Below are 23,283 nucleotides of genomic sequence, written 5' to 3' on the forward strand. Positions count from 1 at the left end.
AAGAAGGTTGAAGGCTCTGGCCTCCTTAGTGAGGTGTTATATGTAGTAATATCTATAGGCCATACAGATTACCTGTATGGCAGCAAAGGCTTTGCTAAGCAACTGTGGAAGCAAATTAATACACAGATCAATATGTGGATCTTATAGGAGATGAAAGATGCTATCTTCTATATATAAAACATATCAAATCTGCTAAAAATGTTCTTTAAAATAATGTGCTCTCTTCAATGTTCATCATCTGAAAGTTAGGCATTGAGACTGGGTGAGGCATTTCCTGGGGATGGCTCACTATCTTTATCAGATAGCTCTAGTTTTAAGTGGCATGAATTGCTCTCTGGAGGAGGAATTTTCCAGAGTCCACATAGAGACCCAAGAAGAGTTTAAACTAGGCATTTATTGCTGGAGTTAATGAAATGAAACCAATGCTTTGGACTGGTGTTGAAAGAGACATCCGTATTGCAAAATTTTCTGCAGGTACAGTATGTTTCACACAGGTTTTTTGCTGTTGAACTTAAACTGTGTCATCAGGTATCCATAGTGATGTAAAGGTAATGAAGACAAAGGCTAAGGTTGTTGTAGTAGAACTGGTAGTAAATTTTTCCCTCTGGATTATCAACCCAGATTATAACACAATTTTGTTCATTCTTTCCTGGGTGTAGTTTTTTTACTACAGAGCAGTGCTTAGATCAGCAATATCCTTACTTAGGATTAAGGATATTGGGTTATTGGTTTTTTCTTTTGTCTTCCTTCTCATTCTCCCTCCCCTAAACAGTTTTTGACAGTACTGAAAAGACATGGGACTTGCCCGTGCTGTGAACTTCAAGTAAATAAACTAAAATTAAATATCCACCAGACACAACTTGTTGGAACTGCAAGTGAATTAATAATTTGTTAGTGCTCACTTTTATGCTTAGAATTAAACTGGAGGATGGTGTTATTTCTGAAACAATTTACTTCTCAATTTTCCCACAATTTTCTCTATCATTGCCAATTAATCATTGCAGTGCCTACAAATGTTCCATGGCTAAGAGAAAAGCTGAAGACCAGATATCAAATATTCCCGTCAACAAAAGGAAGTCCCTGTTAATGAAACCCCGCCACTACAGCCCCAACTTGGAATGCAAAGAAGAAAATGAAGACAGGACTGAATTACAAGAAGAGATCAGTCTCCTCAAAAGCAGCTCAACTCCAGGTAGTCATGCATTGTGGCTCTGCTTGAACCTGAATTCCACAGAAAGGGAGATACGAAGCTGTATTTTCAGAAAGGATGCAGAATAGGGTTGATTTCTAACAGAGTTGGAATGGTATATTTCTGTCTGAGTTTAACCATCATACTTTCAATTATTTTGTATGATAACTCCTTCTGGGGTCTGGTAAATGCTTTGTAGGTCACTCAGAGGGACAACTACTGCAGCAGGTCAGATATGGAGCAGCATCTGCTTCTCCACTAGCTGTGCCAAAGAACAAGGTTACGCCCACCGCTGAGAAAAACACATCTATGAAGAGTATCTTTTCACTGGAGTATATAGAGCTCTTAGGAAGGAAAAAAAAGTGCTTAGCAAAACATTGTTGACTTTAACATTTCGCAAAGCAATTTCGTGCATGTGACAGCTATGTGTATTCTGTTTAACACAATTATTAGACTCAGCAGTTTTGTACTTGTTATTTCAATTCTGCTAAGCCAAACATGTCCAACAATTTATAGAAACTTCTACAATGCATATGCTGGAAAATATGGTAGTGGATAGGGAGAGAGAAAGACATAGCTAAAGTATGTTTTTACTGCTCTTTCTTTTTAATATATGTTTATATACATTAAGATGAACAAAAAATTTCAAACCAAAGTGGCTGTCACATATTCATTTAAGAAGTCCTGCACAAATTTTTAATAAGGCAAGTGAGAAGATATCAGCAGAATACATCCCACATTTGTTTTAAAGGAAGGCATCTTCAGCAGAGAGCAAATGTTGAGATAAAAGCAATGTCACCTGGCACTGGGAAATTAGTAATCATAGATAATATGAAAACAGAATTAACTTATATTCCACCTAGTTGCTGGTTGCCGTGGGAGTTTAAAGGCAATTTATTTTCATCTTATTTTTTCTTATCAAATATTTTGGAAGGGCAGGATGCTCATCAGGTAATCTCATGTAGGTTTCCCTTCACACAAAGTGTTGGACCAAATGATCTTTTGATCATTTTGAACAACCCAGGGTGTTCTATGATCCTATGATGAACTGAGATAAGGAATTTACAGTTATCCATTCTAAATAGAATTTCCTTAAAACCAAAACAAACTTCTTAGATTTTATATATGAATATTATAAAACAGATCGAAGAAAGCTTTTTGGATTAAAGAGTCAAATCCTGGTTCCACCGAAATCAGTGGAGATTTTTGAATAATTTCTATATGGCAAAGATTTCAGCGCGTTGTCACTTCAAAGTATTTTAGGCAGAGCCTATTTCAGGAATCTGCATCCTATTGGTGGGAAAGCCTAGAAGGGAGTTCTCTCTTCAAATAACATTAATTAACAAGGTGGTAGTCAATGTCTGCCTTTTGGGTGACATTACTAAGTTAAACTCCTCAAGAAAAACGCTCCATGGTTCTCTGTTGTCCAGCCTGCAAGGAGTATTTCTATCTCCTAACATTAGAAGGGAAACTGAGTAAGTTCCTGTATAGTTTTTTGGGGCTTTTTTTTTCGCAGTGTGTGTGTGTGTTCTTTCATGAAATATATAGATTTTAGCTAACTTTCCTTGTATTGATTCAGCCTGGTTCCTGGCCATGCAGAACTGCCTCAGTAATGTGTTTTTCTTTTCCTTGTGTTTGTCCTGTGCACAGCTTGAAGAACTCACTGTTGGGAAAGTACTAAGATGGGCATAAAGGTACTGCTTGTGCCATATACAGATGAACCTGTTATTTAACTGGTTCTTCTTTCTAAAAAGGGCAAGTCTTGGGCCAGGTCCATTGATATAAATGCAAGGGAATCCTATTTGCATGTGGGCCTTCAATCAAAGTAATAAAAAAAAATAAAAAAAATTTTATTTAGAAAAGATTTTATACCAGTGACATTTCTCGCAATATTTTCGTGTCAGTGATAATACAACCTTTACCGTCAGCCTTAATTTTGCCTTCTACAAAACAAATTTTAGCTAAAGCATATAGCTGGACTGGATATGCAGGCTTATTTATAATCTCTTAGAGTAATGATGCTCATTTTATTTTGAACTTATGATTCTTGTCCATTGATAATGTAATGCTTCAGTTCATGGACTGATGCAACTGTAAACTAGGCTGAGTTTTGTTTATTTTTAAAGTAAATTTACTGCCTGTAGAACTGAAAAGCAAAGCTGGGACAGACGAACCATTAAGAGTAGTTCAATAACAATTTTTTAAACACTGCATTTAAAAATTGCTGATTATTTAAGGACTAAAAATGTGTTGTGATGTGTTTATATTATTTTCATCTTTCATACAAAAAAAAATAACTGAAAAGACCTGTTACTACTATCAAGTTTTGTTTGGCTTGTTTTGAAGGATGAGAGATTTCCTTTAAAACTAGATGTTCTTACTTTTTGAAGTAACATAGCGACGAAAATCTTATTTTCAAAATGACAGAAGAGCAAATAATAAAACCCCATTTCACTAGAGTTGGTTATAGAGCCAAATCCTCTTTCTTATTTGCTGAGATGTGAAAAGACAGCAGACTTCTTTATTCAGAATGCTACAATGTGTGTGGTACTAAAACAGCTGCTAAAAAGTTACACTAAGGCTTACAGGCTTTTTTTTTAAACACAACTTTACGTGCATAATGCAGAAGGCCACCTCTCCCTGCATGAGTCCAATTTTCTGAAGAAGAATAAGAATTAATCAATATTTTCTTTTAACATATAACAAACAGTTGAACCAAACAATTATGTAAACTGGAAATGACCCAAAATGCTAACAGTTTGGCAGCAGTAAAGTGAAATGCATTGTGGTGCACATGTGCATTTTTGTCCCCCTTTTCCCCTCCACAATAATCTGCACTTAATAGGAATATTTTAAACTATGTAGCTAAGCAACAGAGGTAATTGTTGCTTTCTAGAGCTTTTGTTAGGCACTCTAACACAGCCCAAATATGCATAATTAGGTATAATGTCTATAAATCATTATTGTACACATGTGGGTAGTTAAGTGGATTGAGAGAATAGTTCAATGAATTGGACATATTCACTGAAAATGCTTTTTATTTGTTTTCTGTAGTTCATAATACTTTAAAATTATCATAACCCTTTACACTTTCTCTTAATAGCTTGCTGTGTTATTGAGAGAAACTTCATTTGCATTTTTAGACTATGCTTAATTTATTATTTAAACCTGGAGTTCTTCTGAATCAGGAAAGGACAGACACATCTTATAAAATAATCTGTGCTTGTTTATTCATCCTCCTTTCTAGGAAGTAAAATGTTAAATTTTTCAGTTTATGTTGAATAGATCCCAACAAAAGAATGTACCCTATAATCAGCATTATTGAAGGGGCTAGTGTTGTGACTAAATTCTTCCCTTCATCCAAAAATGCTTTTAGTTACTATGGCAATATTTACTTGATCCTGGCAAGCCAGTGTTGATTTTAGAGAGATAATTACCAGAAAGGAAGATGATGGAGATGTATTTTTGAGTGTCCTTGTCAGAGGAAATGTTTATAAAAAATTAAATGAGATACAAAAGGCATATTGTCTTCCACACCGACGACCTCTCCAACATACAGCCTCTATTACCTGCTGGATGCTGCTTTTCGTCTGAAGAAAGATGTTTATAAAGACAGGATGCTCTTCAGTGGTGTCTTTAACAAGTCCTTTATGAGAGTGTACATAACAACCATTTTTGTTTGCTTGTGCATGACCTGATCTACCACTTAATGTGACAATTGCAATGGTGACCAGGAGCTTGCCCTTTGTGAAGCATGGAGGTTTCTCCATCAAGGCCTTTCATGGGATCTGGTGTGACTAGGAAAGTAATTAGGGTCTATTTTGAGAAGATATTTGGGAATCTTAGATGAAAGAAAACTGAAAATAGGTCAAGTGTGTGTGTGCGCTTGTAGATAGATATATATACACACATATAAGATTTCGCATATATATACACACATATAAAGATTTTGCATATAAAGAGGGAGTATTTATCTATATATGGCACATTACATTTATATGAATGTATATGAATGTGTGTACATTCTAAAATAATATGTCTTCACCATCAGTGAAAAATGGCAACATATTTATTATTTATATAGATTTGGACCTATAATATAGCGTAGACATAATTTTAGAAGGGCTTCTCCTTCTACAAGAAGTTATTTCAAAAGCAGATTTGGTGTGAATTCAATCATTTCAGAGTACTTTTGAATGAAGAAATGGTGATTGGTAAGTAGATACCTTTATATCATTTCTACAAGATGCAAAATTAGTTATTCTCCCATATTTATATCTTGCTTTTTTCTCATGCAGAGCAAAGTACTCCAAAGTCATCTGAGGAAATCCCTCATTCAGGTGGGCAAGAAAATTCCAGTCAAAGGAAAGATAACTACTCCAGCTATCAAGATGTCATGCCCAAGTCTTTGACAAACTTAGGAAAATTAGCAAAAGATGCACCCAGTCAAACAGTGGCAGAAAATCTAAATGATAGCGGCATTCAGTCCTTAAAAACAGAAAGTGATGACGCTGATGAATGTTACATGATTAATTCAGTTGAAGGAAAGGAAAAGTCTGTAATTTCTGACCCAAAATACTGTTCCTCTGAGGAAAATGAAGGTAACTCTGAAATTATGGACAACGAGTGGGACAGCTCTTCAAGTTTCTCAGAAGAAACTAGTGTAAAGCCCCATGTAACTCAGAAGTATATTGTAGAGTGTAATCAACCTAGCATCCTGGAAGTCACAGAAATTAAGAAGGAAGAGGTAGAATTTGGCCCTTGTGAAACACTTTGTGACTCAGAAACAGAACTCAGAGCACCCCAGGAGTCTCACACAGATCCTTTTGAGAACAGAATTCAGAATCCCTTCCCTGAAAGTGAAGAAGATGAAAACGAGTGCCTGTCAGAAACAACAGAAGCATCAGTTGAGCTGGACAAAACAAAAGGGAACTTGAGTTTGCTAGAACAAGCAATCGCTCTGCAGGCAGAGCAAGGGCATGTGTTTCACAGCACCTACAAGGAACTGGATAGGTTTCTTCTGGAGCATCTAGCAGGAGAAAGAAGACAAACCAAAGTTATTGACATTGGTGGGAGACAGATATTTAGCAACAAACGTAAGGAAGTGTTTTTGGCTCTTCTTACTGGCTTAAGCATTTATCTTGTGACTGATAGAGGATTCTGAGCTGAGTTTTATAGCAGCAGTAAAGAACCTGGAATTTAGCTGGTAATTTTGCTGATTATGTACCTTCACACTAGTGCCTTACATCTAACCAGGTTAAACGCTAGGTACTTGGCTTCCCACCAAACCACCATGTGAAATGATCAGTAATGAGTACTAAAAGGACTGTGTAGCTGGCACTGACACTCCTTCTCCTCCTTTTCCTCCTCCTCTGCCTCCACCTCCATAGGGCGCAAATACATACCTCCTAAATTTTAGCAGCCAAAAGAGAAGGCATTAAAATAGTGCTTAAGGAAAGGTTAGGTTGAAAGATTGGCCTCTTCCAAACATACCGCCTGATTCCTAAGCCATGTGTTTTCTGAGTCCAGCCTACTTCACGTATCAGCGTTACATTTTGCTACAGCCAGCACTTCTGAGCCAGGAAAGCACAAGCCGTGCTCTTCTGCCTCATTCACCGTCAGCAGAATTACCAGCAAGTTCCAAAATCTTTATTGCTTATGATGGTTTGTGGCATCCTACAAAGCTGTAGGAACATTGCTCCATTTTCGGTACTTAATCAGGCTTCCAGAAGTGGAGATTTAAAAGATATGTAAACTGGGCTGTCTTGTATGAAATTCCTCAATTGAGGATAATTACAGAACATCAAGATATGTCATTTTATAAGCACGCTCCCTGCTGTAGTAAGTAAAAATACATTCATCTGTCCTTCAACTTTTGCTTTTGGGCTTCCAAATATACAGAGGTCCCCCCTGGAGTGCTGCAATTTCTGCTTTTGATAAATTATTTACTTTTTGGTATTTCTAGTGTTACTTTAGAGTAGTCTGTACGGACACTGCAAATATTATAGTGGTTCAGTTATCTAAAGCATTTAGTGCATGAGATAACAGAAGGGTTTTTTAGGAGTTGTAAATATAAAATATTTTCTGTAGTATTTGGAAAGAATATGCATGCATCTCAGTTTTCTGCCTCAAGCAGTCTTTTCATTAGTATGTCTTAAGCTGTGCATGCATGGTATTAGTCTACCTCCTTGCTAAGCTACATGAACCTTTATTCGCTCAGATGACTATATTATATGCAGGAATTTTACATATACCTTTTCTTATCCTGAGACCAGCTCTGTTCACCACGTTCACATTGGTGTCAATGTGACTTTCTCACAGCACATGTAGGAAGGAGCAGTGATGGTAAGCATGACAGAATCTGTCTTTTCCTGATTTGCCTCATATTATTATTAGCTGTAGTTTTCAGGTGAGTTGAGAGAAAACACTCATGGAGAAACAAACAAGGCTTTGTTCAGGTTGAATAAAGGCCATGTGATTTTAGTCAATGTAGTATAGCCACATAATTTTTTCACTTGACACAGTTACCCAATTTTATTTCTAAAAAATCCACTATCAAATCCATCAGCTCTAAATTTTCTTTCTTCGGTGCTACATCAGAAACAAAATATAAATCTATATATTATACATATATATATAAATACATAAATTTATATAATGTATAAATAATATATTATAAATATACTATCTAATTTGTCAACTTAGTGGTTTTCCATCTTTTTCATAATAAGCCTTTCCAATTAGTGGTAGAGGAATTAAATTATATTTCAGGGTTCCTCTTTATTTACTGTCCACTATTGCAGCACTTTCCACTTGCACTGATTCTAAAAAGCATGTGGTGTCCCATTGATGTTCAGTTTATTTCCTTTCCTCCATATGTCATTTTTTTCAACCTAAAGTCTTACCAGGAAGTTTACCTCTCAGCTGTCTCTGGCGATCTAATCTCTAAGCATGTCCTACCTCGCAGTCCAACAAAACGAGCTTGAAGGAGGCTGCTCCCTTTGCTGGCTGCAGCTGTTTTGTCCCCTCGCACTGAATGCTGTTGGCAGCCAATCACAGATAGAGTTAAAACCATCCTCAGCAATTTATGCAGCCACTTCCTCCAGATTTCTCACAAGAGAATTTCTGGACCAGAATTCATTCCTTTCTCGCCCAGAATTTTGATCCTGCATTGGAAATCAAATAAAGGCTTTCTGACCAGTGCTTCTTGCACAATTCTAGGTGCTTGAAACAAAAACTGGGAATGCACTGCGGCCATTAGAGAGTGGCAGCTATGGGGCTGGGCTGAGACCTTGTCTTTGAAAGGGTATCGGCTGCTCCATGTTTTCACTGTCATTGTGGGCTGCTCCACAAAGCAGCATTGCCATGTGTACCAGAGGGAACTGCTTGCCTTGCCTCTCAAATATAAAGTGGCATGTATTCAGTTTCCTAACAAAGAACCTACAGCCTAGAGATCTGCGATATTTAAGGAATGGCTTCTGGTTGATATGCTTTTTGTTTGTTTGTTTGTTTTTTCACACCTCAGCTTTTATTTGTTCGTCCCAGCTTCCTGGAGCCTGACATTAACAGAGTAAAAGATTGTTTCTGCTTTTTTATTCATTCTTTTACAGATCTTGTTGTTGGCTGATGTTGCCAGTATTCTGGCTTATTGGATTGTGGCTTCTGTCCTGTTTGAGGCTTTGAATGGAATAAATAAGACTGCAATCCTAATGCAATATAGTTTAGCACATAAATGGTATATTGGCAGGGGAGCCATTGTTTAAAGGACACTGAAAATCTAGAGATGCTTAAATCACATACATCTCTGTTAATACTGGATAGAAATTACATCTGAAGTGTAAAATAAAGAGTATCACACTGCTACAATCGCTCAGCTGAGTGCACATGGGGGCTAAAAGCAAACAAAATCCTTATCTGATTTCTCTACAGATTCACCCAGGCCTGAAAAGAGAGAAACCAAATGTCCCATCCCAGGATGTGACGGCACAGGGCATGTGACTGGGCTGTACCCTCACCACCGCAGTCTCTCAGGCTGCCCACATAAAGTTAGAGTACCACTAGAAAGTGAGTATCATCACCCTGCAGTCCAGAATAACAACTGCATCTGGCCTGGTATTGTGGGTAGTGGGTGCTCATGCTGGAAAAGAAACTCACATTTTCTGGGTGAGATTGCAGAATGAAGCTGAAAGAGAAGCCATTGCACCTTCTTTGCTCTCCAGCTCTCAGTCATAGTCCTACTTCCACACTTGCAAAATTCAAGTACTCCTTAGCAGTAGCATTAGAAACAGCAGTAGGCTTCTCAGGTGGCAGAGCCAAACTATCCCCACGCTGCCAGCAGACCTGCACACTGTAGTCTTACGAATCTTTTAAGGTCTTGTTTGACAATGTCTTTGCTAAGGCATGCAACGCAGAAATCACTCCCTGCTTCAGAGCTGCGATAGTCACATCCTGAAGCTGTTGGTTTTCATTGCCAATAACTGAGGGGCCTCAGCATGCTTATTCAGAGATGTTTCCAGCGCCCACCTTACCACTGATCTCACAAAGGTTGCTTCCAATAATGTCCCAGGCAGTGGTCTACAGCACATCCCTCTCATGTGACTATCATGCTAACCTTCTTATGACCAATCTAGCCTGAATTTCCCTGCTTATTTCTAACTGTGCTGATCTGATTACGTTGGTTTGTGTGTGTGTGTGTAATCCTGCAATGTGATGCAATGAAATGCTGCATAATAAGCCAAAACTTAATGTGAAACTATTCATTTAAACAGCCTAGTTAGTCACATTGGTTTTTTGTGGTGGCATGCACAAAATCAAATTAAAAGAATATTCGCACTTTACCAACTTCCTGTTCCTAACTGTAGCTCTCCCTTTTTTTAAATCTGGTACTAAAATGCATTTATGGAAACATCTGCTGAGTTAAGCAGGCTACTGCAATTTGGAAGGCCTTAGCAATGTTAAATTTCTAAATAGTTAAACTTAACAAGTCCTTGTTAATTATCACACTTCTAACCAGATTATTCTGTCCTACTGGGAAAAAAAATATATAATTATAATATGGTTCCTGAAAGAACAAACCTGTTGACTGAACGGTCAGCTTTTTCAAAGCACTGTACACCCAAAAGGGGAATGCAGTATGAAAGTCATGAGGGCAGACATACAAAGACGTATTCTGTATAGCACAGATGTACATCTTAGTCTTAGTAAAGAAGATCAATATCAAAGAGCATAAGAAATGTACATGCAAGAGGTTCTAATCACTGCCGAGAGTGTAAGTTGCCACTTGGGAGCATAACCAATTGGTCTAAAGTAGTTTCAGCGCAGCTCAGATGTTCAGAAGGTGTCAGGGTTCAAAGGGCACATACTCTGATCAGATCATCTTACTCAGGTGCAAGGCATAAAAACCTTCTTGTGCCCAAGAGCTTGCCCTCCCTGACACTGAGAGGGACTGCACCTATACGTAGCACAGCCGTGTGATCCAGGGCTCATCTATCACCTCCCTTTTCTAGTTGATTCTGTTAGTGGTCTACGAAGCAGATGGCAAAGAGCTTCATGATGTAACATCCTTGTTAACGTCCACCTTTGTTCTTTTAAAGTCTCTATAAACAATGATGTGCACATGGGAAGCCACACTACAGCAATATAGGGATAAACTGGTATATGCTAGAGGCACCAGCCTTGCTGTGTTGTAGGTCCTTTGCTTCTCCTTTTCTGTTGTGGTCAAAATGGGACAGAAATGAGAATGTGAATCCAAAAAAGAAATGTTCATCTTTTTTAATATATGTATTTTTAACTGATACATTTTATTATCAACCTTTTTTCCTCATTCCTCTTTAGTTCTTGCCATGCACGAAAATGTTTTAAAGTGCCCCACCCCAGGATGCACTGGAAGAGGACATGTCAACAGCAATCGCAACACACACAGAAGGTAGATCAGAAATTGCACATATACACAGGAATAAATTAATGTGCACATCTTGGAATCAGATGCTATGTCTATGAACTGCAAGGGTAGTCTGTATTATTTTTAACCAAATAACTGTGTTTAATTTCATTATAAAAATATGGCTGCAGCACCTAGGATGGCAAATTCCACTAGCATTTTTCACAGAGATTTCAAACTACAGTTTCATCACAGTGAAACCTCATCATCGCGCAAAAAGGGTAGGAATGAATAAATACATTATTATTGCTACAATAGGAAAAAAAACAGCACAACCCAAAACCTCTTCATTTTGCACTGTATACATCTTAGTCCTTGGCAGGAACTTTCCAACAAGATAGACTACCTTTCAGCAAAACAGAAAATTTTAAGTGGAATATTTTAACATCCATGTAAAAATTAGCTCCATTCCTCAGGAAGGTCATCTTCCCACTGGAAACACTCCTGTCTGTTTGACTTGCTGCCTGCAGGGAGAAAGTAAAATTGAGAACAGCCTTCCAGACAGGCAGCTGGGGAATCACAGCTGGGCTGCAGGTGAGGCAGAGAGCTGACGCGTTCTGTCTCCAGCAAGCCACTGCTGTGGCATGGCTCTTGTCAGTACTGCTTTCTGCTGGAAAAGCCAAAATATTCCATCATAGTGCATCTGGAAAAATGTACTGTTAATCTTACAATCAAATTTGGAACATAAAAGTTTCAAAATCAACTTTCTTTGTTGAAATGAACTTTTGTGGGATTTTTTTTTCTGATGATTGATTGATTGATTGATTGATTGGTTTTTGTATGAGCACACAAAAATCAAGGATTATTATATACTATCTTTAATACAAAACTTAATTCTTAGCAGAGAGATTACAAGCATATCTACAAGAATAAGGGACCAGTAATTTTTTTTTCCACTGTTTACTGTTTTAAATCCCCAGTCATCTTCGCAGCACATCAGCTGCATCATAAGCGACCCATGAATAGGATAAGAAAACATGTTTTAATCTAATAAAGCAAATGGGAAAAAAAGAAAAAAGAAGCACAACTTGAAATGACAAAATATATTCTTTGGTAACAGTCATTCACATACCCATGTTTTTCCCCAAATTCACTTTCCTTTTAATCAGTAGGAGGCTTATATGCATGGTTTAGCTGATAAAGTAAATGTCATTTGTCAAAAAATTTACTAGAGACTTGCCAGCCACAAAACATCAAAGCAGAACTGTGGAAAACTCCTACATGATTCAGTTTCCAGATATATCACCTCAAATACACAGATTTCACAGTTTTGCATTAAGGGTTGAAAAACAGATGAATCTGGGCTACAGCAGCAGCAGCTCTCATAGACACACAGGGCCCCAGGGAAGTTTGACATTACTGGGTTCCACAGTGCACATTTTCTGTGCTTAGGATTTCATTTTAATGTGGGTTCTTTCCTTCTTTTCTTCACTTTGTATTAAATAGCCTTTCTGGTTGTCCGATTGCTGCAGCCGAAAAGTTAGCAATGTCTCAAGACAAGAACCAGCTTGAGTCTCCGAAAGCTGGGCAGTGCCATGATCAGACTCACAGGTAGGAGCCCTCACAAACTAACCATTTCAAGGTATTTCTGCGCCAATTCTATTGGAGTAACTCAGTTTTCCAAGATGAACCTCTGTGAAGCTAAATAATTTGCCTGTATCTTAAAAGTAACAAGCAGCTTTCTTCTGGTTCTTGTCCATGTGGCTGACGTTAAAGACAATAGGCATATCTTTAGAAAAGCAATCAAATACAGTCTAATAAATTCCTACTTCAACACAAAAAGCCTAATAATTTGTTCTCAAATGTCTTTCTCCTGTAAACCGAATCTCCCATCTTCCTGAAATGTTTTAAACAATTTTCAAGAACTGTTCCTTTGTTACAATATTTTGGCCACTGAAACTTGACCAAAGATCTCTCTGACCTTAATGCACTTTTAGCTGCTCAGTCCTCATTTATTTTGTGATTTGTTTCAGAGGTATCTTCCAATGATCCAGTAAGTAATGAGTTATTTGAAGGGGCTGAGAACTCTGCCCATTCTGTTTCCCCACTATTGAATAAGTTGTCTTTTGAGCTTCTTTATTTTAAGTTTATTGATTTAATTACTTTAATTTATTTTTATTCAATGGCAGCAAAAAGGGGAAACAATTTTTATTGCAACTATATTTTGTTTGAGAGTTATATGGACCTTACAGACATGCATAATTTGCACATCATTGGCACCACGGCCATTGCAACCTATTATATTCAGGTCTATTTAGGGACACTTTAATTTGTGGATTATTGACATGATCAACTCTAATGGTTCCTTCAGAGCCATTATAGAATATTACGTCCATGTGTCTGCCAACGGCACGTGCCTTAACTCTACATATGAAGAGTCCTTAGGAAATTACTAAAGACATGTAGTTACTGAACAGTAACTAAATGGAATAACAGTTGATACATCATTTGTTCCTCCCAAATAAGAGAAGTAATTATTTTGGTTCGTCTTATGTTATATTTATAAGATTCTCATTCACAGTAAAGTAAGAACAATAGTGATCCATAAAGCTACAAGTCCTTTGACTAGTTAAAACACAGATGATTTTTAGAACTAAAGGAAATATCATGCTATCGTTGTAATCTGGAAGTAAATCAGAATCTTTCTTTTAAATAGCCCACAATGTTACTAGACAATACTAGATTATTTTTTTATGTTCTCGGCTTTGACCGTGTGTGAAGTTAAAGTACTTTTTGACCACGAGGTAAGCTAACATATCTATATTATATATTTCTTGCATACACCTACCAGTAAGTTTAAAATGTGATTACAGCACACTACGTGACACCGAGATGAAACCATGAACTGGTTTTCTAGATAAGGTTATTTAAAGATATTCTTGTCTTCCTTATTCATTCTTTTCCTCCTCTCTGCAGGACAAATTTAGCGAAGCAACCTGAGGTATCTCAGTACAACTACAGGAGCTCACAGCCAGTCACCTCCTCCAGAGCAACCCTGGTGAAAGAACAAGAGAAGTTTGGGAAAGTACCATTTGATTATGCCAGCTTTGATGCACAAGTCTTTGGCAAACGCACAACAACACCTGCAGCACAAGGACGAAAAACACCCCAGTTCCTTGAATGTAAGCTTGAAATTCCATTTTTTCTTGGAAAATGGGCAAAATGTTAATGAATTTTTTTTTTTTGGGGGGGGTGTCTTTGCTTTCAAATTTCTAGAATTCAAAACATCTCTGTAGGAAGCATCTTTAACTACTTGTGACCAGAATACTAAATGTAATCACTATTTTTCCAAATGTAGAATGCTAGAATGCTAAATATAATCACTATAAGTTTTACTTTTTTTACATTTCTGTTAAGAGCAATTATCAGAGGCAAAGAGGAATAAAAAAGAATGGTTTCTGTCTTATCCGTCACCTTCCTCCTTGGCTAAATTGTGATATCCTTAGGTGATAAACATACCACGAGAAGTCCCACAGAATGCATCTGCACAAGACATTACAAATTGTAGTTGAGAGAAGACCAAGTTAGGCTTTAAAATGTATTTCAGATATATTATAGATGTAACCACACAGATATTATTCCTCCTAGACAACCATGTGCCTCAGCTGTGTTACTTCTAGGCCTGAACTGAATTCATTTTGATCTCTCCTGTTTCTGTACTACACCACACATGCAGTGCAGAAAAATCCAGTGCATCAAATTGTTATTGAGATTCCCCTGCTTGCATCACTTACAGATCTGCTGAGGTACTCTTCTGTACAAATGAGATCCCACAGCGAGAGCACTGATAATTTATTGTACATAATCCTCACAGTCTGTCTGGGAAACTTCACCAAGATTCTGCCATTTTATTGACCATTATCAAATACTCTTTATTTGAAAGAATGAAATGATCATGTTGTTACGTTGCAAATGGAAAAAGGGGTTTGATTGAATCATATTTGGGTTCAGGAGAAAATAGGTTCAAAACAATATGACAAAAGAGGGGTTTTTTCCTTCTTTTATTCATGACAAAACATTTAGTAAAGGAAAACAAAAAAGGAAAACAAATCGCACCCCACTTATCCCAGCAAATGTGGACAGTAAGGTGAACAGAAAAGCAGAAAATTATAGGTGTGCATACACACACACACACACACGCACACTCATGTAAAGATACTTCTAATACTATAGAATGTTATGTTTAATGAAGTTATAAAATTGATAATTTATATATATATATTTATTTACATGTCTGAGTGCACACACACATATCTTTATAGGTATTGATGTGTCTGTGTATGTATATAATTACCACGTTTTAAATTGTAAATGAAAAGTAGATATTTATCTGGCCTGGAAAATAGGCTTGTTCAAATGAAAGCAAATATGTGCATTGCCAGCTTCTTGGGTGGCAGATTTTCCAATTTTGTTTGCAAAATTGAGTGTTCTCTATTAGCTGTCTCTTTGCACAGATGTATGTCTATTTCACAGGTTCATTTCAAGGAAAAAATGATTGAAATGTTTTTATACAAATGCAAATCCATACATATGCAATTTATGTATAATGTATATCAGGGCTGAAGTTTACAGCCTGTTGTTCTTGCAAAGATTGCAGTGTGCAGCTATTATTTTAATGGAAAGGTGAAAGTAAAAGAGCAGGGGAGTACTTCAACTATATAGATATACCAAAGTTAGCAATAAGAAGCTGACGATGTAATGATCAGTTCAGCATCCTTTGTAAATATGCAGCTAGCCAAAAGCCCATCATTAGCCCTCTGTGGTTTCTGCGCCTATAAATTACATTTGTTAACAAAACGTGCACCTTTCATAGTCTGTTGGGTTTTTAAGAAAGTCTTTTAGGGTGAGTAAAGCGAAATGCATTTTTTTGTGGTTCAAATATGCTTTGAAGTTAGCTGCAGCAACTGCTTAAAATGTAGACGCTCTTATTTATGCTACAGTTTTACAGAAGAGTAGATAAATTCTTTTTTCATTTGCACTGGAGAAAGGGATAAATGAAACATGAGACTTTTATGTATTACTCTACTGAGATGCCTCTAGTACTCAGAAAACCTGAATATAGCATTCGGCTGCAGTCAGTTGCACACAAGCATCCCAAGTTTGAGGAAAGATGACTTGTTCGATGTCTTGTATAGGTCTGAACATTAAAATGCACTCATCCAAAGCTCTACATTTGAAGGGATTCAGAGCCTTGGGGCTCAGATCTTTATGGAGCAAGCAGATGGCCATATGCAGAAATGTTCTTGGTGTATTTGGGTGTTGGCTGAGAAATTGGATTTTGCTTAGTTTATCTTTGTAGGACATTGTGAGAGCTACAGACAAAAGAAGTGATTATTGCTTCCTAAAAGCTGAAATCATGGTGCTGTGTTTTTCCTGCAACAGTTAATGATATCTCAAGCTCCAAAATCCAGAACAGAGAGCAGTGTTCTTTCTGCCTGTTTTAGAGTGAGTGCTGCTGATGGAGCAGAAAACAAAGAATCACACACAACACTTCAGTCTGTGAAAGTGCTTTTCTGTTCACCTGTTAGTTTTTCATTCTCAATTGACCTCTTTGTGCGTAATAGATCTGTGCAATCTTACAAATGATAACCAACATAAAACAGTGAGACAATATCATTTATAATATGTGCGTTCATTTTCATTATTTTTTAAGAATGTATTAAAGAGTAGACTTAAATTTTTAAAATTTTCCTCAAAATCAGGACTAAATATTCCTACCAGGTAATGTTCTTATCTGATTGCTCTGGTTCATTGGAGAGCCTGGTCTTGTTCTCCTCACATAAATAAGCAAAGATTTTTAAATAACAGACTTATTCATTTAAGTAGGTTAAGCAGTGTTGTTTTAGCTAAGACTGGACAAGTCACTATTTGTATTTTATGCAATGGAGCTCCAAGAGGAAGCCTTTATAAGGATAAATTTACAATTACATTTGCCCACCAGTGTTGTCAGGTCACAATGAATAACACACTAATGCTTGTTCGGTCTTTCCTTAGACATCATTGTTTTTAACGTCCAAGTAAAGAATGAATAAAATCTGAGTAGAAGTCTCAGATGTTTTGTTGAAAGATGTGTATTTGTTGGGTAAAAATTAAACTATCATGTTCCTGAAGCTGTTTTTACAGCAAACACTTACAGCCAATGGATTGTTTTAAATGTATTCTTTGAATATTTTTATGTACAAAATTGTAGTCTGAGAAGCAAAACTATATAATGGGAAAAATCTCATATGTGCAATTGCTAATCAAATCTCTCTTCAACAGCAAAGCATTTTTCAAATCCAGTGAAATTTTCTAATCGACTGCCTAGTGCTAGCGCCCACACACAGAGCCCTTGCCATGCCAACTCTTATAGCTACGGTCAATGTAGTGAAGACACCCACATAGCAGCAGCTGCTGCTATCCTGAACCTTTCCACCCGCTGCAGGGAAGCAGCAGAGATCCTCTCCAACAAACCACAGAGTCTGTCTGCCAAGGTAGGGTAGTCCAAGAACCTGGAGGGTATGCTAGCTACTGAACTGTGCGAATAAACTGTCTTTCATGTTAGTGACTGCATTAAATCCCTAAAAAGGAGGCTTCTGTTTGCATACTGTTTTGAAGAGAAGCAGAGAAAAAAACAGTAATGTAGTGACCAGTTCTGATAAAAATAAATAAATAGCAGAAATTATGCTATCTCTATTCATAATTGAGCTCTAAATACGGGGCGGGGGGGGGGGGGGGGGGAGGAAGGAGGCGGGGAGAGAAGGGGGAATAAAAAGGAGGTTATTTGAAATCCAGAATAATGAGTTATATCTGTTTAAAGAGGGAGTTTTTTCCTCTCTCTGAAACCTGCCATAAGCGACCATTTTGGAGGCTGATTTAAAAAATCATGTGATTAATCAAGGTGATATTTTAGTAGCAATGGAACTGAACTAAACCTATTGAGTCTGTTGCATTTAGAGCACACAACAGTTTGACAAGATGTAAGGAGGGGAATAACTGACTTCGGTAAAATTCTCCTTTCTGCTGGCAAGAGAGGAGAATCAGGCCCACAGCGTTTGGAAAGAGATAATTTGGACAAGTCTGTCATAATGGAAAGCTGCCTAATATTGTAGATGTTTGTGTGGCTTTCATGTTTTGGTTTCTGCTCTGCATTTTCTCACAGATCTTTATGATTTACGAATGGTGCTGTGTGAGCTGTGTGCCTTATCTTCTGTGCCATTACATAGTATTATATTGCTGATGAAAACAGATAAGGTCTCCTTCTGATGAACGCAGTTGCGGGAGCAGAGTTTTTTATTATTTGTATTAAAATCACACAGGCTCCACTACAACGAAAGTTTTGAAAGCTCTGTGTAGATGAGAGGGTGACATTAAAAGAACTTGCGAAGAAGTCACTGGGTACTGAAGGGAGGTGTAATTATCAAAACACAGAGCAGCAGGTGTGTTTCTGCTGTGGGACTCCGAGTCATGGTGTGTGCTCAGAGGACCTATTTCTCTGCAAGTCAGTGTTGCTCTACCTTGTCTATCTTAGCGTCAGGGTCAATCTGGCTAGAGGTAGCTTCCACAGCTATTGGTCTACAATTTGGTTGGGCCTTCATTCACCACCACTAAGAGTTTAGCTACTATTTGTTTAGTGGAATCATGAACAACAGCATAACACCTTGTTAGCTCTTCCAAGCTTTGCATCTTTGCAGCATAATAACCCTTACTTTGCTGCCTTTGATTTTTACTTGTGAAGTCTTGGATCTTGAAACTGATGTTGGGAGATGTCACAGGGTAAGATTTTATAGTGTACCTACATGCATCCCCTATAACTCAGGCATTATCTGCCCAAAAGATTGCTCACAGAGCCTTTCCCAGATGACAAATCCATCTCTGATATCTGCTGCAAAAAGTTCCTTCCATTAATCTTCAACAGAGACTTCTTCTAGCAGGGAAAAGGAAGCTGATGCCAATGGCTGGATTAAATTGCTGCCGCAGCCTTTGGCTGACCTCAACAACAGACCTTTCTTGCCAGACAAGGGCAGTAAAGGGACTAGGCATAACCCAAAGATTTTCTTCTCAGTACCTGCTTCACAGTTGCCAAATCATGGGGAAGGTTTGAATGGAAGAGAACATAAAAGTAACGGCATGGAGGGACACTTGGGGCACATAGCTTACTCCTTTTTCACAGCCAGGAATCCAGCCTAAAAGAAAATCACCTGCATACCTTGCTATCTGCCTGCCTCCACTTTTGCCAGACTTTCTGGAGGGCATACTGCTACAAAACATCTGACAGAAGAATCACAATCAGCCTCTGGCTAGAACACAGGCAAGTAAGCCCCAAACAGATTTGGTGGCCAAAACCACACAAAACCCATTTTTATTTGTTTTTGGCTATTTATTGCTTTATAATACAGGACTCAAAAAAAAAAAAAAAGTGGAAATAAATCATCAGACTCTCTTCAATGAAGATGTTTAATTATTATAAAATGTGAAGCAAAAAATTAGGTTATTTTTAAAGAGACTACATTTCTGAGTTGTTTTGTGGCTGCTATTTGGCATGAAGATAAATGTTTAACTGCTAGAATATCCTACAAATTTTTTGATTATAAAACTACCTCTTGAGACTTTATCAGTGTTGAGTCTCAAATAAGGCAGCATCAATGGATGACTACAGAGTAAATGATTGCTTTTTTCCTACTCTTGATAGCACACACTTCAACCATGTCTGAGAATATCTGTGTGAGGTGGTTGTCTTTACAGCCCATAGTACCAGATCTCTCAGCCCTGAGCCTTGTCATGCTCCCTTGTTCCTTTGCCTAAAAAAAAAATTGATTAGCATCATTCATATTTTAGCAGATCAAAGCTCCTGACTTGTGAAGGTGTTTGCTCTTATATGAGCTCAGACAGCTTCCCAGCAATCCAAGGACATGTGGGACTGCAGAGGATTTCCTGGTCTTGCATTAAATTCTTTGCAAGTTACACAATTGTCAGGCCTCTAAAAATATTGTGCTTCTAAGTTTTAAAAGCTGAACTGGAAATTCAAACATTTCAAGCAATTGTCATTTTCTCGTATTTGCTCAAGGCATGCATATGTCACCTTGCTTAAACAGGTGTGGGTGGGAAAACACTAAAATATTTTTAGCACAAATGTATTCTCAAAGTACTTTTTTTTCTTTCTCTCAAATTTTACTTCAGATTTTTTCTCTTCAAATTTTACTTTTACTTTACTTCCAGAGTCTTGTCCATCTTTTACTAAGAGTCAGACGTTTTTACCTGGCTGTTCATCATCTTTCTGTAAATATAGATAACATTTAAATGAAAAAGTAAATGTTTTTTACAGAACAGTCTCAAATTTCATTAACCTATTGGATTTTCAGCTTTATATCTCACATTCACTATGCATTGGTGCAAAAGAGAGAGTCTAAGACAAAAAAAAGAAAAATAAGGGAATAGCAAGGGTAGAGAAATAGTACCATTGGTAAGCAAAGCTTCCAAAGATATCTAATGTACAAAGGTGATTTGCCAAACATCTCAAGATTAAAATTAAAAATTTATAAAAAAAACAATTTAAAGAAAACATTTATTCTGAAGCGAGCCATAAAATGGATCTTAAACTTTCTCTATGACTTATCTGTCAGCTGCATACAAAATGCTAAATTCATCAGATACTATGATAATACTGTTTTCAAAAATATTTACTACCAGATTATCATTACATCATCTGAGCTATTCAGTTCCTCCACCCTGGACTGTAGTAAACTCTTCTCCTGAATATGATCCTATTCAGCCAATTCTCTTGTGTTTTGTACCCCAAAACAGCCTCCTGCTTGCATTTGACTTGCAGTTTATTTAGCCTCATTCAGCTCCCATTGAAGTCAATAGAAGGGCTCCCCTAGAAAGATCACCCTGCAGTTACTATCACTGTGCAAGAGTCTAAATCATCATAATATCCACAGATCTTCCCTTTTTACCGGCCTCACCACATTCACATCTCACAGAGGTAGCTGCTAGCAATGCAGTTTATCTGTATCCTCATCAGTACCGCTTGCCAAACATGTTGTTGACTGTTTTGGTGTGTTTCCCACCTGTTTAGACAAAATGGCATATGCACACTATGCCTTCGAAGAAAACAAAAAATGACACTTGCTAAAAACATTTAAAGTTCAAATTCTGCTTTTGATCAAAATTGTCATTTCTTCATTATTGGATATTGATGATGGTGATCATTACATCAATTATTTCAACAATGTAGTTAGTACTCAGCACCTTTGTCAGGCAGTTCTTTACTCCAAATACCTTAAAGTCTAAATGCAGGCTGAAAAATCACCCAAGAATTTCACTTGGTGCATCCTATTATACTGCTGTGGTTGTTGCTCCTTGAGTACATTCTTGGCTAACCTTTTCTTTAAATTGTGAATTGCCCTGGGTTGAAATTGTAACCTGACTTTTGCCTCAGATGTTGCTGAGCAGTTACAAGTTTTCTTATTTTGACCCAAACAGTAATATTTTAATTTGCTGCAGAAGAACTCAATTGCTTACATTTAAGTCTGAATAACAGAGGACCAGGTGCATGTATTTTTACTGGCTGGAAATAGAAAAGATTGTACTCTTCTGGATGGAGTTGCATTAAGAAAAGTATTCAAACACATGGCAAGGTACTGGTTTCAGAGTTACTTCCAATACCAGAACTGAAGAGCTCTTCTGAGCTTTCCAAACTCGGCGGGACTGTTAGTGGGAATGCAAAATCATTGATAATGTTTCTTTGGGCTTACTTAGTATTAAGTTGTATGGCTGATGCCAAGCAAAGAATACATAAACCCCCTTATACGTAAAGATATAATCTCCCTAAGGTCATAGGTTTCAAGTAAGATTCATGCCGAAACAATAATTCACTCTTTCTGATCTAGCTATGAGATAAAGCTTAACTTGTAATCATTACTGGAGACACACTGCAGAATATTACATGCTATGAACGATCAGATGGACCAAAAACACACAAAAAAATGCAGGCGTAATTTGCCACAAAAACAACATCCTTTATTGCCCCAGCTGATGTAATTCAGTTCTAAGGAAAAGATGTAATAATGTACTAGAAAATATTCTGTAATATTTATGTCATGAAATAAAGGAGGATGAAAAAGCTTGACTTTAAAGTACAAAGCACTCGAAGAGGATAGAGACTATTTTCTTGTTTACATATATTTATTAGTCTTCATTTTAGACAGATAGATATTCATGGTAGAGTACTATTTGTACCTTATCTTTTCACAGAATAGATCCCGGAATAAAGACAATATGCTTAAGTCATTTTTCTCGCATTTTTTATTCTGGAATCCTTTTCCTGCTCCTTGTAAAATCTGTGGAGGTGATTACGCTCTCACTGTTTTGGGCGTAGATAAGGAGTAACCTCACCATATGTATCCTTTCACTCTCATTGATTTTTCTTCATTGTTTCAGAGGATTTTTTCCTGGTTTACACCAGTGTAAATGTAAGAGTAAATGTAAAAAAGATCAAAACCAGGCTCCAAAGATTTATAAAGCTGTGAAATAATAAGTTAGGAAATAGTAAGATACATTTGCATCACTCTTTTGCTTACATTTTTAAGGAAGTATCAGAACAGTTTACATTGTTTTGGTAGCTATATTTTAAATATGTCATGATAAATGGATAAATATAGACCTGTTCACACATGCGTTAGAGTTGACAGTAATAAGATCTTGTCTTCACTGAGGGGAGCACAGCCTTTACAAGTCTGAGCTAAGCACAGTAAGTGCCATTTTCTGTCAGCATGTCATAGCACTGCTCTAGTATTTTTTGCTATTTGCCATTTTTGTCTTTTTTGTTCCATTTTAAAATTAATGTAAAAATAAACATGGTAAAACGAGCAAAGGAGACATATTGAGAGGAGGGTATGATGAGAACAGGAATAAAAAGTGGAGTAGTATCTCTATCGTCTCTTTTTGCTCTGCCATTTGGAGTTTGCTACAAAGGCAACAAAGTGATAGCTCTTTTATATCCTTTTGAATAAAAAGCCATGCTGTAAACTTGTGATCCATCCTGCAATGGGCAAAAGAAGATATTTTTTCCATGACTATATTTAATTGTTGTGTGCATCTGTGAGCTCACTTAAACCCCATCTGTACGCTACTTCACAAACACACAACCCAGCCTTCTCTGAACAGAATTAGG

The 23,283-nt window shown here is 37.2% G+C and overlaps 1 protein-coding gene across 11 annotated transcripts in view; it reads left to right on the top strand.

Annotated features, from left to right (window-relative positions):
- ST18 (ST18 C2H2C-type zinc finger transcription factor) overlaps positions 1–23,283 on the top strand; it is a 174,640-nt gene that overhangs the window by 121,840 nt on the left and 29,517 nt on the right. For all 11 annotated transcript variants that reach the window (XM_009567203.2, XM_054060186.1, XM_054060193.1 and 8 more), the window contains 7 exons: positions 1,005–1,192; positions 5,488–6,285; positions 9,119–9,253; positions 11,024–11,114; positions 12,576–12,680; positions 14,046–14,251; positions 17,391–17,602. In XM_009567203.2, the coding sequence (XP_009565498.2) occupies positions 1,005–1,192; positions 5,488–6,285; positions 9,119–9,253; positions 11,024–11,114; positions 12,576–12,680; positions 14,046–14,251; positions 17,391–17,602 (1,735 nt within the window). The remainder of the gene's footprint in view (positions 1–1,004; positions 1,193–5,487; positions 6,286–9,118; positions 9,254–11,023; positions 11,115–12,575; positions 12,681–14,045; positions 14,252–17,390; positions 17,603–23,283) is intronic.

This window comes from Cuculus canorus, chromosome 2 (genome assembly GCF_017976375.1).
Source record: "Cuculus canorus isolate bCucCan1 chromosome 2, bCucCan1.pri, whole genome shotgun sequence".
Taxonomy (NCBI): domain Eukaryota; kingdom Metazoa; phylum Chordata; class Aves; order Cuculiformes; family Cuculidae; genus Cuculus; species Cuculus canorus.